Source organism: Glycine max, chromosome 1 (genome assembly GCF_000004515.6).
Source record: "Glycine max cultivar Williams 82 chromosome 1, Glycine_max_v4.0, whole genome shotgun sequence".
Taxonomy (NCBI): Eukaryota; Viridiplantae; Streptophyta; class Magnoliopsida; order Fabales; family Fabaceae; genus Glycine; species Glycine max.
This window is the reverse complement of record NC_016088.4, coordinates 56,848,505-56,862,592: the sequence shown is the minus strand read 5'-3', so window position 1 is coordinate 56,862,592 and position 14,088 is coordinate 56,848,505. Positions and strand designations below refer to the sequence as shown.

At 33.7% G+C, this 14,088-nt stretch overlaps 2 protein-coding genes across 2 annotated transcripts; one reads left to right on the top strand and one right to left on the bottom strand.

The window, feature by feature from the left end:
* The first annotated feature begins 6,894 nt into the window (after positions 1-6,894).
* Positions 6,895-9,481, top strand: LOC100798064 (aspartic proteinase CDR1). The gene has a single exon (XM_003516689.5). It carries the CDS (start codon positions 6,928-6,930, stop codon positions 8,182-8,184), a length of 1,257 nt encoding a protein of 418 aa, XP_003516737.2. The 5' UTR covers positions 6,895-6,927; the 3' UTR covers positions 8,185-9,481.
* A 60-nt stretch (positions 9,482-9,541) lies between these two features.
* Positions 9,542-14,015, bottom strand: LOC100785910 (uncharacterized). Its single transcript, XM_003517487.5, has 4 exons — positions 13,679-14,015; positions 10,544-11,640; positions 9,806-10,357; positions 9,542-9,708 (listed from the first exon to the last, which is right to left on the bottom strand). Exons 2-4 carry the CDS (start codon positions 11,525-11,527, stop codon positions 9,607-9,609), a joined length of 1,638 nt encoding a protein of 545 aa, XP_003517535.1. The 5' UTR covers positions 11,528-11,640; positions 13,679-14,015; the 3' UTR covers positions 9,542-9,606.
* Between the last annotated feature and the right edge of the window lie 73 nt (positions 14,016-14,088).

Below are 14,088 nucleotides of genomic sequence, written 5' to 3'. Positions count from 1 at the left end.
GACCCCACAATCTAATCCTAAAAATTATTTCATATACAAGTGAGACCCGAAAATTGTAATTTGGTAGAGCAATCCATTATTTTCAGTTTCTCTCTAATGATGTATGAAACTATGAATTATTATATGAATGGCTACATTTGAAATAAAGAGAGAGTAATTGTGATACCTTTACTTCGATATACGTATTTATATAATAAAATATATAAAAATATGAAATTACGTAAAATAAGATTTTATTTTCTAAGTATAAAAGAGTTCACGTGGGTAAAAAGTTTACATTCACTTCACTGTTACCAAATAAAATTTATCAGAAATGTTTTCGGCTCAAAACAAGGTTGTTCAAGTTTAAAAAAGAACTCAAGTTAAGCAGCATAATAAAATAAAGTAAAATAACATGTTTGAAATATCATGCAATTAAAATAGAAATTCATGTCCCAATATCACATTCTATCAAAATATTGTATCCTGGTGTCCTTCAACACAAGGTTTCTTAAAATAATCCACCTAGTCATCTACTCTCACGAACAAAAGGTTCGAGATCATCACAGGATCTAAACACACATGGAGTGAGTTATCACATTTCTAACTAATAGAGAGAAACGAGACAACATAGATATACATATCATATAAATGAAATACATCTTTAACACATCTCATGTCATTTCACCACTTATCGCATAACATCACATCTTAACACTACACATCTCACACATTTTCACATCATTCACGTACTAAAGGATCAAAACACAATATCACTCAACCAATCAATATCAACACAAATGTTATGCAACAAATATACTAAGACTCAATCATATATGCAATGTGGTACCATGTCAGTGAAAACCTCGTTGGGCACCTAGAAGTACATGACAAGACAGACCACACACTAGTAAGTTAGGTCACTCTCATTAGGTAAAATCATAGGGAGACTAGTCATGATCACGTTATTTTGCGAGAATACTCCAACCATGTGGGATCGACACAGGCTTAAAGGAGCACTTAAACTGGGTGTATTTATCCCAAAGGCTTAGACTCTGAAGAGTCTGTTAGGGTTTCTCCCTCCTGATTCAGGTCCAACTCAGAAAATATTTTAGCGCGCAAACTCTATCTATAAACTGTACAAAACACACAACTCCTTAATTGTTCTCAAAATAATTTTAACTCGTTGCGACTCAAAGTGATTAAACTTATCGGGTTTCCACAGTGGATCTCATCACAATACTCATTGCACATTAACTCGTTACCCTTAAAGGATTTTACAGTCAGGTGATTGTACGGTTCATAGCTCACAACTCAATGCACACAACATCTCAATACATGTGTAATCTCACAATTTATCACATACTCAACTTTTCACTTAGACACAGTTCATCACACTTCTATAATCCCAAGACAACACGTTATCATGCCTCATGCATCATATACATGTCATACAATAATAATACTAATATGTTATGTTCATATGATTAAACCCCTAAAACAATTTCACATAATCATATCAAAATCACATGAATCAACATCATAGTTCAAAAACACAAAAACACTAAAAGCACTCAATTTTATCAACCAATTCACATCAGGGCATCAATTGACTCGTCAAACATAAGAATCTCATAATTATAATCGTAAAGGCAGATTTACAATACAATAAACATCTCAAAGTAAATCCTAATTTGATCTTCAAAGGATCCCTACATATATTGATTCTAACCTCAATTAAGATTCCTCAAGTTTTTCCTCTGGTTGCTTTGCTAGGGTTTTCAAGCATTAGAGAGAAGGAGAAGGGATTGAAACCTCCATTTCACTGTCTCCGTGCGAGGAACATTTCTCTCACCACAGACATTATTTTGCAAATCCCAACGGTGGGGATGTGCGAAGGTGAGCTCCGAACTCGGTGTTCCAATATTGAAACAATCCAACGGTTAAGAGTTCAAGATCATAATTTTAATGAGATGGGTTTGAGTGTATGAGGAAAGAAAGAGAACTATGTGCGGGGGATATTTCTCTCACTGCAGACATTACTTCGCAAATTCCAACGTTGTGGATATGAAAAAATGAGTTCTGAACATGGTGTTAAAATTTCATGACAATCCAACAGTTAATAAGTTTGAGATCATAATTTTACTGAGACATGCTTAAGTGTATGCGAAAAAAATAAATAGAGGGTTTTGAAAAAGTGAAAGTAAAAATGAATTTGAGAACAGGGAGAGAGTAGGAACATGTTGTATAATGTAAAAATTGACTTAGTATGTCTCTATTTATAGTTAAGATACTCTCAGTCTATTATTTACTCTTTTTTTTTTATTTTATAAAAAGAAATTTTATTTTACTTTCTATCAAATGAATAAATAAAACATTCTTTTTATTTTTTAAGAACATATATTTATTTTATTTACCTTAAAACCATTATTTTAATTAATAAAATTATTTCTCTTTATTTATTTAATTACAAAAATTTCATTGTTTTTTTAAAACTCTATTTATTTTTAAATAAGATCCTCTTTAATTTATTTTACAAAAAATGATATGTTAAGAGGATGCTTGTTTTAAGTTATGAAATTTTATTTTTAAGAATATTCTTCATTAGAATATATTTCTAAAAATTAATTATTTTTTACAACTTGTATTAAACATCAGAATGTGATATTTTTAGGTTCACATTTTTTAAAATCTTGCTCAATATCTTAAAACAAATGCCCCCTAATTATTGTTACATGAGTTTCACTGCGTTATCCTCTGGCTTGTGTATCGAAGTTTTCTTCAAAAACTTATAATCATGGTGATTAAATAAATCCACAAAACTTTTTCATGTGCAGATGCCTTGAAGAATTGTTGGCATGCAATACTTTCATCACTTGTGCTTGTAGCTTGGAGGTTTGGCAGAGTTGTGGTTTATGGAATAAGATTGATCCTTTCTTACTTAACAAAGATTCTGTCCAGGATTTGGTGTTGAAGCTTTATGATTCATTAAATGAGGATCAATTTAAATTATGTCATGATTTTATGGAGCTTTATGATTAATTGTGGAATTCGGGGGAGGAGCAAGCGGTTGGTGTGTTAAACCGTGCCCAACTTGTTCTAGCAGATTGGTGGGCTGCTGACGAGGTCAAGAATGATATAGACACTCATGCAACGTGGATGCTGCGTTCTTTAACGATGAAGGTGTAACAGCTTCAACTGTTAGAGAGGGCGAAGCTACTGCTCCTTCAATCATTGAGTTGGCTAATAAACCAGAATCTGTTCAATGACCGATTCCAACTTGATTGTTGATCAGATTATTAGCAATGAGGAAGATATTTCTGTGTGTGGTTTTATTCTTACTCAAAATTAGAGATATCTTGAGATTGTATCCTTCCTTTTCAATTCATTTTGTTAGGCGATAAGTTAATATTGTGCCTTAAATTTTAGATAAATACCATGTTTAATAAAATATAAAATATTACTATATCGGTATAAAAAAAATACCATATTTAATAAAACAATATATAAATATTTAATCATGTTTATTAAATATTTAACATGAAAGATGTGTAAAGTAGGACTCATTAAGAACCACAAGGTGAAAAATAATATTTTGAGATGGAAATGATCTTAGAAGCCTATGCAGATTTTTTATTTTTTTAAAGTTTCAAAAACAACGAAGGAAATATACCATTTTCTAACAAAAAAAATAATTAAAAAGAGGCAAGATTTCCTAAAAAACATAAACAGAATAGTTTTTTTTCATGCATAATAAAATGCTGTTTTGACTAAAATGAACGATTAGCTAAATTAGACTGTGTTTAGGCTACAACTGACTTTTACACAATGTTTGAGGCTTTGGTCTCAAGGAAAACAAAATCTCTTACGCAAAATCAACCTAAATGTCTTCTACTATTCTTTAAAAATAAAAAATATATATCAAACTCCACAAAATGAAGTAAACTAACTAGTTTTATTTAGTAAGGAGTTAATAAAACCAAACTATTTTAATTGGTATGAATTTTTTGTCACTCCAAATTCGAATCAAGCAACCCATGGAGACGCCTAGAACCTGTTTGGAAACGGGTTGAGAGCAATTGACATGCGTAAAGTTGAAGCAAATAATTCTTGTTTCTGCGTTATTTTAAGGTTTTTGATGCAAATTTGTATGGAAATGTGGATCTTGAACTCATATTCAAATATGTTATTGGAAGGAATTCACGTGCATGCAAATTTCAGCTAAGTTTGTTGAACCTTTTATCTCATTCGATTACGTCCAATGTCTTGTAGCTTTTAGTCACTCACGGACTTCGGTGGCTCGTAGAATGCATATCGTGTCGTAAAACGTCAAAAAAACATCTTGTCTCATGCATTTATTTGGTGTGTTGAACTTACCACTTTTCAAAAAGAGTCCAAATTTTCTAATCCTAAATCATAACAATAATTTTTTTTATATAAAAAAAAGCTAATCCTAATTGTAGTAAAAAAATTCAAAAAACACACGTTATGGAATAAAAAAAATCTATTTTTATAACATATTAAAAAGTGTACATGTTGATGAACTCTTGAAGTATAAAAATTCTTGAATAGTGTGAAGACTCTACGGTATTTACACTAAGAAAAAAATAAGAATAAAGAATATTGGAATCAATTGTTAAGGCTTTATTTATAGCACGTTAAAGATACCAAATTTAATTTCTGATCAAATCAAAATCATTATTGATAGTATCCTTTTTTAAACTATATTAATTTTTGTTACCTTTTATTACTAACCATTTAGCAATTAAAATTGAAATAATAATTGACCAAGTCAAACTTGTATCTAGTCGCCTTTTCAACCCAAATTTTAAATACATATTTGTTTCTCTTCTTTTATCAAATCTTTCATATTATTTATATTTTCACTGCTAGCAAAACTATTATAATATTCCACCTTTTTGAAATCATTTAATCATTTGATCATATTAAATTCTCTAATTTAATTAATCATCAAATATTAAAATAATTTCTTTAACAGAGATTAGAACACTCGTTTGTGTGTGACTCCGTAGGTTCAATACTAACTCGGTAATATATCAATCAAATTAATATACCAATCAAGATAGGCGTCTAGTAACACTCCTTAATGTCCGAATAGCATGCAGTAACATTTTATTTTCAAGAACCATTAGAAGAGTAGTGTAATAATTTTTTCCATCTTTACAACCCTGGGTTAACTCTAAGTATGATATTATTGTCAAACCCTTTTGAGTTAACTCATAATGACTTAAGAAACTCATTTCTTCTTTCATTTAATTTTCCTGGTCCGGATATAATTTTATTCATAGATTTCAAACTCATTATCAAGAGTTCATCAATTCTTTCTTGATTAATCATTAATTCTACAGGTATTTAATTATATCCAATATCCATTCAACAAGTGTTCTAAAACATTAGGTGTCCGGAATCAAAATACAACAAATAACCTCTTAATTACTATGACAATCTCATGTCAAAGAAAACTATTATACCTCTTGAGAATTTTCTATTTACAGTTTATGATAAATTTTAACCATTAGAAAATTTCAATTGAGTCAGTTCAATGATCATATCAACATGTGACTCATCTATATATGCAAATTAATAAATGAGATCTATTAATATTTATCCAGTAAATACTATCACATATATATTAATCTATTCGGATTATTAATATTTTATTTACAATAATCTTATGATCAAGAACGGTTTAGATTAAAATTAGAACAAATTTGTTTCTCATTATCATAATCTCTATTATAATAACAAGTCTTTAATTTTAATCAAGAACATTATCAAATGACTATTTGGTCAAATAGTAAAATATGACAATGAAAATAAAATAATATTTTATTATTAAAATTAGAATTCATTACATGATGAATTAGATCGAGGGCATACAAATTTATTCCCAACACTAATAATACATTTTTTTTTTACACAAATCCTAATAATACATAAAAACCATAGTTTCTTACTTCTTTTGTATCATTTGAATCTTTAAGGATTTAAATAAAGAAAAGAGGTGTAAACGGAGTGGGAATCATAAACCGTTCTTTTTTTATAATGAAAATCAAAGTAGATATGATATCTTCAGTTATATGACTAATAAAATGCAACCTTTTACAACAATAAAACCAAAATTCATGTCTACCAAGTTTGATTTATTGGAATGAATTGCATTCATATAGTTATCAGTTTGGCTAGTAGTCGCGTTCTTAGTCATAAACTCGGAATGGAAGGTATCACTTACACGAAATATAAAAATAAAAAAAAGAAAACAGAAAAAAGGAGAAGAGTAGTCGTGCCGGCGACACATTTTAGCTGTACATTTTTTGTTGGTTGTTGTTTTTGGTTTGGTTTGGTTGGTAACTTGGTGTATCTTAGTTTGACTTTATAATCCTCATGCCTATCCTTGTTTTTTATTTTCTATTACTTAGTAATTAATACTAGTCTCTTAGCAGTCTGTGTGGCATTTTCTCAGCTTTTTCAACTGAATATATATAAGTTATTGCAAGTTGAAAATCTTTGAATGCAAATGCGCATGCAGAATCAAAGAAGGTATATATCAACATGGCTGATTACAAACTTATTTAACAGTGCCACTTCCTTTTGGCCAACTACATGGTGCCATTCATGATGTCCCCGTTGTGTTGTAGCTTTCTCCAGGTTCTCTGGGTAGTGTTGGGTCTTGAACCCTTTGCTTATCCTTAAAAAAAAAAAGAAAAAAAGAGAAAATTAAGTAGTAGGGACCAGGGAGCAAAATAGTACTTTCTAGATCTCTTGTCACAGAAATCACTCACATGCTGCTACTGTCTACTTCTTGTGACTAACCGATACCAACTTCCCCACTCACATGTTGCGCTTATATATATATATATATATATATATATATATATGAAATAAACTCCTCTATTTTTTACCTGACTTTATCCCTTGCTAAACTTCATGGCCAACATTCTCTGCTTCCATCTGTACTTTTTTGTACTGTATACGTTCTTATGTCAAACACCAATGGGAGCTGACAACTCCGGGTTTACTATTCAACTAATCCGTCACAACTCCCCCAATTATTCTCCCTTCTACAAATCAGATGAACTTCATATGCATAGACTTGGCTCAAATGGTGTCTTCACTAGAGTGACGTCCAACAATGGCGACTATCTCATGAAACTCACATTGGGAACACCACCGGTTGACGTGTATGGTTTGGTTGACACAGGCAGTGATCTTGTGTGGGCACAATGCACACCTTGCCAGGGCTGTTACAGGCAGAAAAGTCCAATGTTTGAGCCTCTAAGGTCCAATACATACACTCCTATTCCATGTGATTCAGAGGAGTGTAATTCACTCTTTGGTCATTCTTGCTCTCCTCAAAAACTGTGCGCTTATAGTTATGCTTATGCTGATTCTTCAGTAACAAAAGGGGTGCTTGCAAGGGAAACTGTCACATTTAGTTCCACTGATGGAGAACCTGTTGTTGTTGGAGACATTGTATTTGGGTGTGGGCACAGCAACTCAGGAACTTTCAATGAAAACGACATGGGAATCATTGGACTAGGTGGGGGCCCTCTCTCACTTGTTTCACAATTTGGTAACCTTTATGGGAGCAAAAGGTTCTCTCAGTGCCTAGTTCCTTTTCATGCAGACCCTCACACTTTAGGTACCATTAGTTTTGGTGATGCCAGTGATGTTTCAGGTGAAGGAGTAGCCGCAACTCCTTTGGTCTCTGAAGAAGGTCAGACTCCTTATCTTGTCACATTGGAAGGCATAAGTGTTGGAGACACATTTGTGTCCTTTAATTCTTCTGAAATGCTTTCCAAGGGGAATATAATGATTGATTCAGGTACACCAGCAACATATTTACCACAAGAATTTTATGACCGACTAGTGAAGGAATTGAAGGTGCAGAGTAACATGTTGCCCATAGATGATGACCCTGATTTGGGCACACAACTTTGTTACAGAAGCGAGACAAATTTGGAAGGGCCAATCTTGATTGCTCATTTTGAGGGGGCAGATGTGCAATTGATGCCTATTCAAACCTTCATCCCACCAAAAGATGGGGTATTTTGCTTTGCAATGGCTGGCACTACTGATGGAGAATATATATTTGGCAATTTTGCTCAATCAAATGTTTTGATTGGATTTGATTTAGATAGAAAGACTGTTTCCTTTAAGGCAACTGATTGCAGTAATCAGTAGAGATCATTTTAATGTAAATTTGAGGTTGAGATCAAGAGAAAGATTAGAGATGTAACATCTTCATACAGTGTTCTAAATAAAGTATGATTCACTAAGCCTTTCCGTATGATGAAATGGAAGTTTTCTTTGGCTCATTAATTTATGTCCTGTGGAGGAGGCGCAATGCAAGTCGAATCTCTTTTGTTGATGCGGTGGAGAAAGCGTGGAATACTGGCCATAGTTATAGTTATTCTTTGGCTATTAAAGATTTTGGCTTGCATCTCGGGTGGAGGGAGAAATTAGCTTATTACAGGATTTCTCTTAATCATGGTGAGATAGCTCTAAATTGTGATGGGTCTGTTATTCGAGATGAAAATGGAATTTTTATAACAAGTTTTGCAGCTCTAAATTGTGGTTGTTCGATGTTGGCGGCGGAGTATGGGGAATTTCCCATGGTTTGAAGTTGGCTTGGATTGGCAAACAGCGATAAGGTTACTGTCTGTTGGTTGCAGTAATTTACTTCCTTATTTTATTATGGTAAAAGAGATAGTAATTCATCAAAATCACGATTAGGTGCGTTGGTTTATGTCATGCGAGAGTCCGATGAAGTTGTTGATGCCTTAGCTAAGTATGGGCAAGATCATCTTTTTTCAAGATAGTATATATGTTCGTTAGTACCTAATTGTATTGCTCATGCCATTGATGGCCGATTTAGCTTGTATTAGCTTTCCTAAAGGCTTTTAACCATTTATTAAATGTTTGATTCACAAAAAAAAAAAAAAAAAGCTAATGGAATGGTTGAGTTGAGGGAGGGGTTTACATGTTTGGCTTTCATCCAAAATGCAAGATCAAACAAAATTCAATCTGCACACAGTTACCCTTACTGTGAATTGGAATGGTATGGGACATCATAGAGGGCCTACAAGAAGGGAAGAACCTTGGGTTCCTAGCATATGCCTGGGTTGGTAGGCATCGTATCCCTAGTCGTCTGTTTTGATATATATGAATTGATCAAGATTAAAAATTAATTAGTGATGAAATGATCATTAAAAGGATCGTGTGTATTTTTCGTTAAAATTTTAATTATTCAAATATGATATAATGATAATTTTTAGTTTACTAACATACATCCACCTATATTCTAGAAAATGTATTTTAACAAGTTATGACATCCATCTTCTTAAAATATACTCTAGGTGTAACTTTGTTAAAATACTCCTAAAAAGCAAGTATGTATACATGGTGTGTTGGCGTAGAGATAGATATCATATAGAAAAATTGCATACTATGGCTTTTGCAGTTGGGAACCTTTTCTCTAACATCTGCAAGTTCAAGTGTCTACTAGCGAAAAAATAGAAGTTCAAGAAAGCTCAATTCATGGAGTAAAAAATGCCGCATGGAATTAGCTCTTCACAGAAAGGCCAAATCATGTACAAATCATAATCAGTAGACAGAGCTAAAAGTTCCCTTCCCACATTCTCCAACTGAGATTTGGAGTATTTCTTTGCCAGCTTGGCTTTGTCGGCAACAGAGACGTCGTGGAACCTAGGACAACCAAACAGTGGAATCAAGAAATGTCATCAAGATTGAAAACTGATAATATCATCATATAAAATGCTTAAGTGCTATATATAAAACATACCAGATGCCAATTCTTGCTCAAATGTTGCACTGCTACCTGGATCTCTCCCACATTGTGCAGAGGGGGGAAGTGAGGAAAGCATAAAATTCTCTTTTTGAAATCATCTTTATCTCTACCCCGAACATATGAACCCCAAGAAGCATTACCCTCTCTTCTAGTATCTTTCAAGAAGAATCGAGTGGGCCCTTTACAAACAGATTTGTATGGTTCCCTGGCATCAAAATCAAATTCATTCGTTTGACTAATACCATTCCAAGCAGAGTATGTCCTTTCAGAGCGCTCCAGTTCTTGAGGAAAAACAATGTTAGGCAGGACTTGAACAACATAACCAAGTGACACTGAAAATGTTAGATGCCGTGCGTGGTCGTAACATATTGAACGCTGCAAAAAGCTTTTGGGATCGGCTTTCATGGCATTTGTAAAAAGTTTCAGGCTGTCCAAAGAGCTCAGGCCAGGATAAAAGGGATTAACAGCTTCAACATGATGAATTGATACAAATGGTGCTATTGGGTGAGAGGATAGAAGACCATGAGCGTCACCTCTTATATCCCACTGAAAGATTAAATGAAAAATTAATCCTAATCATTTACATATTCTGAATGAGAAAAACAGTAATAGCTGGACGATAATCAATCATAATAATCATCTCACAAAATATTCCTTCTCTTAGAATGGAAAGAAAATAAAAATTGAAAAGAATAAAAGATGTGGTCAAAATAAAATGGATCAACAAAATACCTGATGAAAACCATGCTCCCATGTCAGTGGAATGCCAAGTTCAGTGATGCAGGCATGCAGTCGATCATCACTACCATAAAGCTTGGGATATCGCTCAATGCATTCGTCAAGTATCTCAGAGAGAGCCTTTGCAAGTGAATGACTTATTGCAATCCCACCACCGCCAAAGGCCATTGAATGACTAAAATAGGTATTTGCCGAATGGCTCTCTGAGGGGCTACCTATGTAAATCATTTCAGAAGAATTATACTTGCTGAGAACATCAACTAGATTATTCACATTGAAGATGGTATCATCATCACAGAGGACAAACCAGCGCACATCAGAGAGGCCAAGGCAAAAGCTCTCTCTGACAATGCGAGAAATCCGGAGGCCAGAAGGGTGACCAATGGGATTAGTGTAGCGGAAATATGAGATGTCTTCAGAAATCATGATAGGGGGCAATAAATCATCTCCAGGTTCTTCAAGCACTTGTTCCTCTAACCACACATGGCCACGCATGTCATTAGGACGCCACCACAATTTGACATACTCCTTCCTCCGTTTCCAAAGCTGAGATGATCCTGCTATGCCAAAAACAATATGTTTAAGTGACAAGCCTTCCTGTTCAACAGTCCTGCTACCATTATGAAGATGAGCATTCACGGTCTCATATTGGAGAGCTGGTGGAGGTGTTACTTTTGCAAGACGATGAGAGATGCACTTCTTCCAATTGAAAAAGTGGGGGCTACTTTCCCAATCCTTTAAGTGATGAAAGCAACAGGTAGTTGCATCAGAGAAGACAAGGGAAAGCCAAGCAGTGGTAGATATGAGAAGTGCTGCTATGGCTACAGCGAAGGTTCCAATGCGGCATTGGCGCCACTGACGGCTTCTGGATTGACTGATAGGCAAAGGACATAAACGGGAATTCTTGCCATAGTCATGATAGGATGACATAATGGTCTTCAATGCTCGAGTCATCATCACCATCATTCCAATGTGCATGTCTGCCTCTCACCAACAGGAGAGACACAGTGAAATGGCAAAAGGATAAAATTATATAGAGGTGTTTCCTCAGCAGCAATAGTTACACACACCCGAACGAAACTTGTTACACCCTACAATAAGACAAAATAAACATGAAAATGTTACAATTAAGTGCATCATTAGGATTCATTTGTTTGAGTGGAAAATTATAGGTTTTTCCAGAAAAAAAATTACACCCCCACCCAAAAACAGATAAAAGGTTGTCTTTTAGATAAGTATTTTATTGCTTGTTTCCTTTGAAGTATTTTCCTCGTAATAAATAAAACCAAAAAAAAAATGGGACAAGAGAAAGGGAGTAATCATTTCAAAATAACATTGGTTGCAAATACATCAATCAAATAGAGAATGTTCATAAAGAATGCTCATAGTAACACATAACCTAGAATCACAAATCTTTTATTGCTGCTAGAAATCATTCAAATTTCCAACATTTGATGCAGTCATTTCATCCCTTATACTAGATCACAGAGCATTCTCATTTCTAATTTTTGTTGTTGTCATCTACTCTCTTTAATGGATATATGATATGATAACACCTGTAACAAAATTATCAATTATAGAGCATGCAACAATGTCTACTATGTTTACTTGAATGTCAAATAGAAAATTGGTTAAGCATCACAAAATGGGAATCTTCTTTGACTGAGGATGAGTGGCAGTTGTCAAACAAGTAATGTGACAAGTTTACACAATATGGCACTTATAAGTTTAAGTTGACCTTACCATAAATTAGATCCAAATTAATGAGTAATGACCAAAACAGTTAGGTCCCATTGATGAGTCTGCATATGGGCAGGAGAATAAACCCTTTTTTTTTTTTTATCTCAATTCACCACCCACTCTTCCCCCCCAAAATATCTAGCCGTATATATAAATCAAATGTATTTCCAATAACACAAGAATCCACATCTGCATAACCAGCAAGCCTGTAACTTCAAATAACAACTCTAGGCCATTAAGAAAGTGTTTTCAACTGTAATTAGATGAATCCTAAAGTTCAATTGTTATAAACATGTCGATTAAGAAAAATGATTACAGAATATTACACTACTTCAAAACAAACTAAAAATATGAAAAGCAAGTCTTAAAACAGGCTTTGTAAGCATATTTGTAAGAAGAACAAACATAATAACATCACCACCTAGTTATGTAGTTGCTAATAATTTCCACATTTAGAAAAACTTCAGTTCGAAATTGAACATCCAAAAGCCACACAATAATTGTACATGGCCTAGTAAGTAGTAACCCACCTTACGCATAGCTTTGCAATCAAAAGGGACAGGGGAAAAGTTGAAGAGTACAAGGAGATAATCAAGTTTGGGCTATATATTACACCCTTAGTTTTCATGATTATGGTATTAATACATCTATTTATTTTATACTATCCGTAAACACTTTCTAGCTTAATAACTATGAAATGCCAGCAATCAATTCCTAAGCAGAAAAACTACAGGCCTTTTTCACTTTTAAATAACCTAGCATCACAAATCTTTTATTGCTGCTAGAAATCGTTCAAATTTCCAACATTTGATGCAGTCATTTCATCCCTTATACTAGATCACAGAGCATTCTCATTTCTAATTTTTGTTGTTGTCATCTACTCTCTTTAATACATATATGATATGATAACACCCGTAACAAAATTATCAATTATAGAGCATGCAACAATTCCTAAGCACTTTCTAGCTTAATAACTATGAAATGCCAGCAATCAATTCCTAAGCAGAAAAACTACAGGCCTTTTTCACTTTTAACTACAAAATTCCTATTTTCAAAGGTTTGCACTGAATGAGGTGCTAGTAAGTGAACACAGCAAATGGAAATGAAAATAGATGTAAACAAGTCCTTAAAGCACAGAATGAGGTGGAGCAAGATACAAAATTATACTTGAAGACATATAGGGGTGGCTATATTAATTCCTAAATCAGGAACCCAAGGATCATCACATCAGAAACCCCAGGGCAATATGGGTTTTTAACATTAGGGAATTTCTTCGAACACGCAAGGAGCAACAAAGCAAAGGGGTGGTGAAACAGCCAAATAGCGTGTAACTTAACAAAACTCATTTCAAGAAATTGCAGAGAGAGAGAGAGAGAGAGAGGGAATTACCTGAGTGAGAAACTGTGGAGTGTGGGGGTTCCTGTTCCTAAAATGCTGAAAGTGCAGTGTTGGTGTTGTTGGGTATTTAGAAAGAAACAGTTAGTTAAGTAACCATTTGCATGCCCCATCTCTTCATCGTAGTATTGTTTTGGAACACAGAGATCAGATGCAAGCACCAAATCATGCCAAAATCAATAATTGCACTGTTCTGCTCCCATGTTTTTGAATTTCAAGGAAATGTCTGGCGTAATCATCACCAATACGTTAACTTGTGTATTTTATTGCATTGTATTAATTGGTAGTGATAATCTCTACACGCGATTCGTCTTAGACATTAAAATATTATTTATGATACATTTCAGTTCGGCAGTTTTTCTTTTGGGATTTCGTTAATGTAATATATTTTTAAATTTTAATTT

Coding starts and splice junctions, on each gene's coding strand:
- LOC100798064 (XM_003516689.5), top strand. CDS start 6,928: ATGGCCAACATTCTCTGCTTCCATCTGTACTTTTTTGTACTGTATACG.
- LOC100785910 (XM_003517487.5), bottom strand. CDS start 11,527: ATGCACATTGGAATGATGGTGATGATGACTCGAGCATTGAAGACCATT. Junction 10,358..10,543: donor GGGAGCATGGTTTTCATCAG/GTATTTTGTTGA, acceptor TTAATCTTTCAG/TGGGATATAAGAGGTGACGC. Junction 9,709..9,805: donor TGAGCAAGAATTGGCATCTG/GTATGTTTTATA, acceptor TGGTTGTCCTAG/GTTCCACGACGTCTCTGTTG.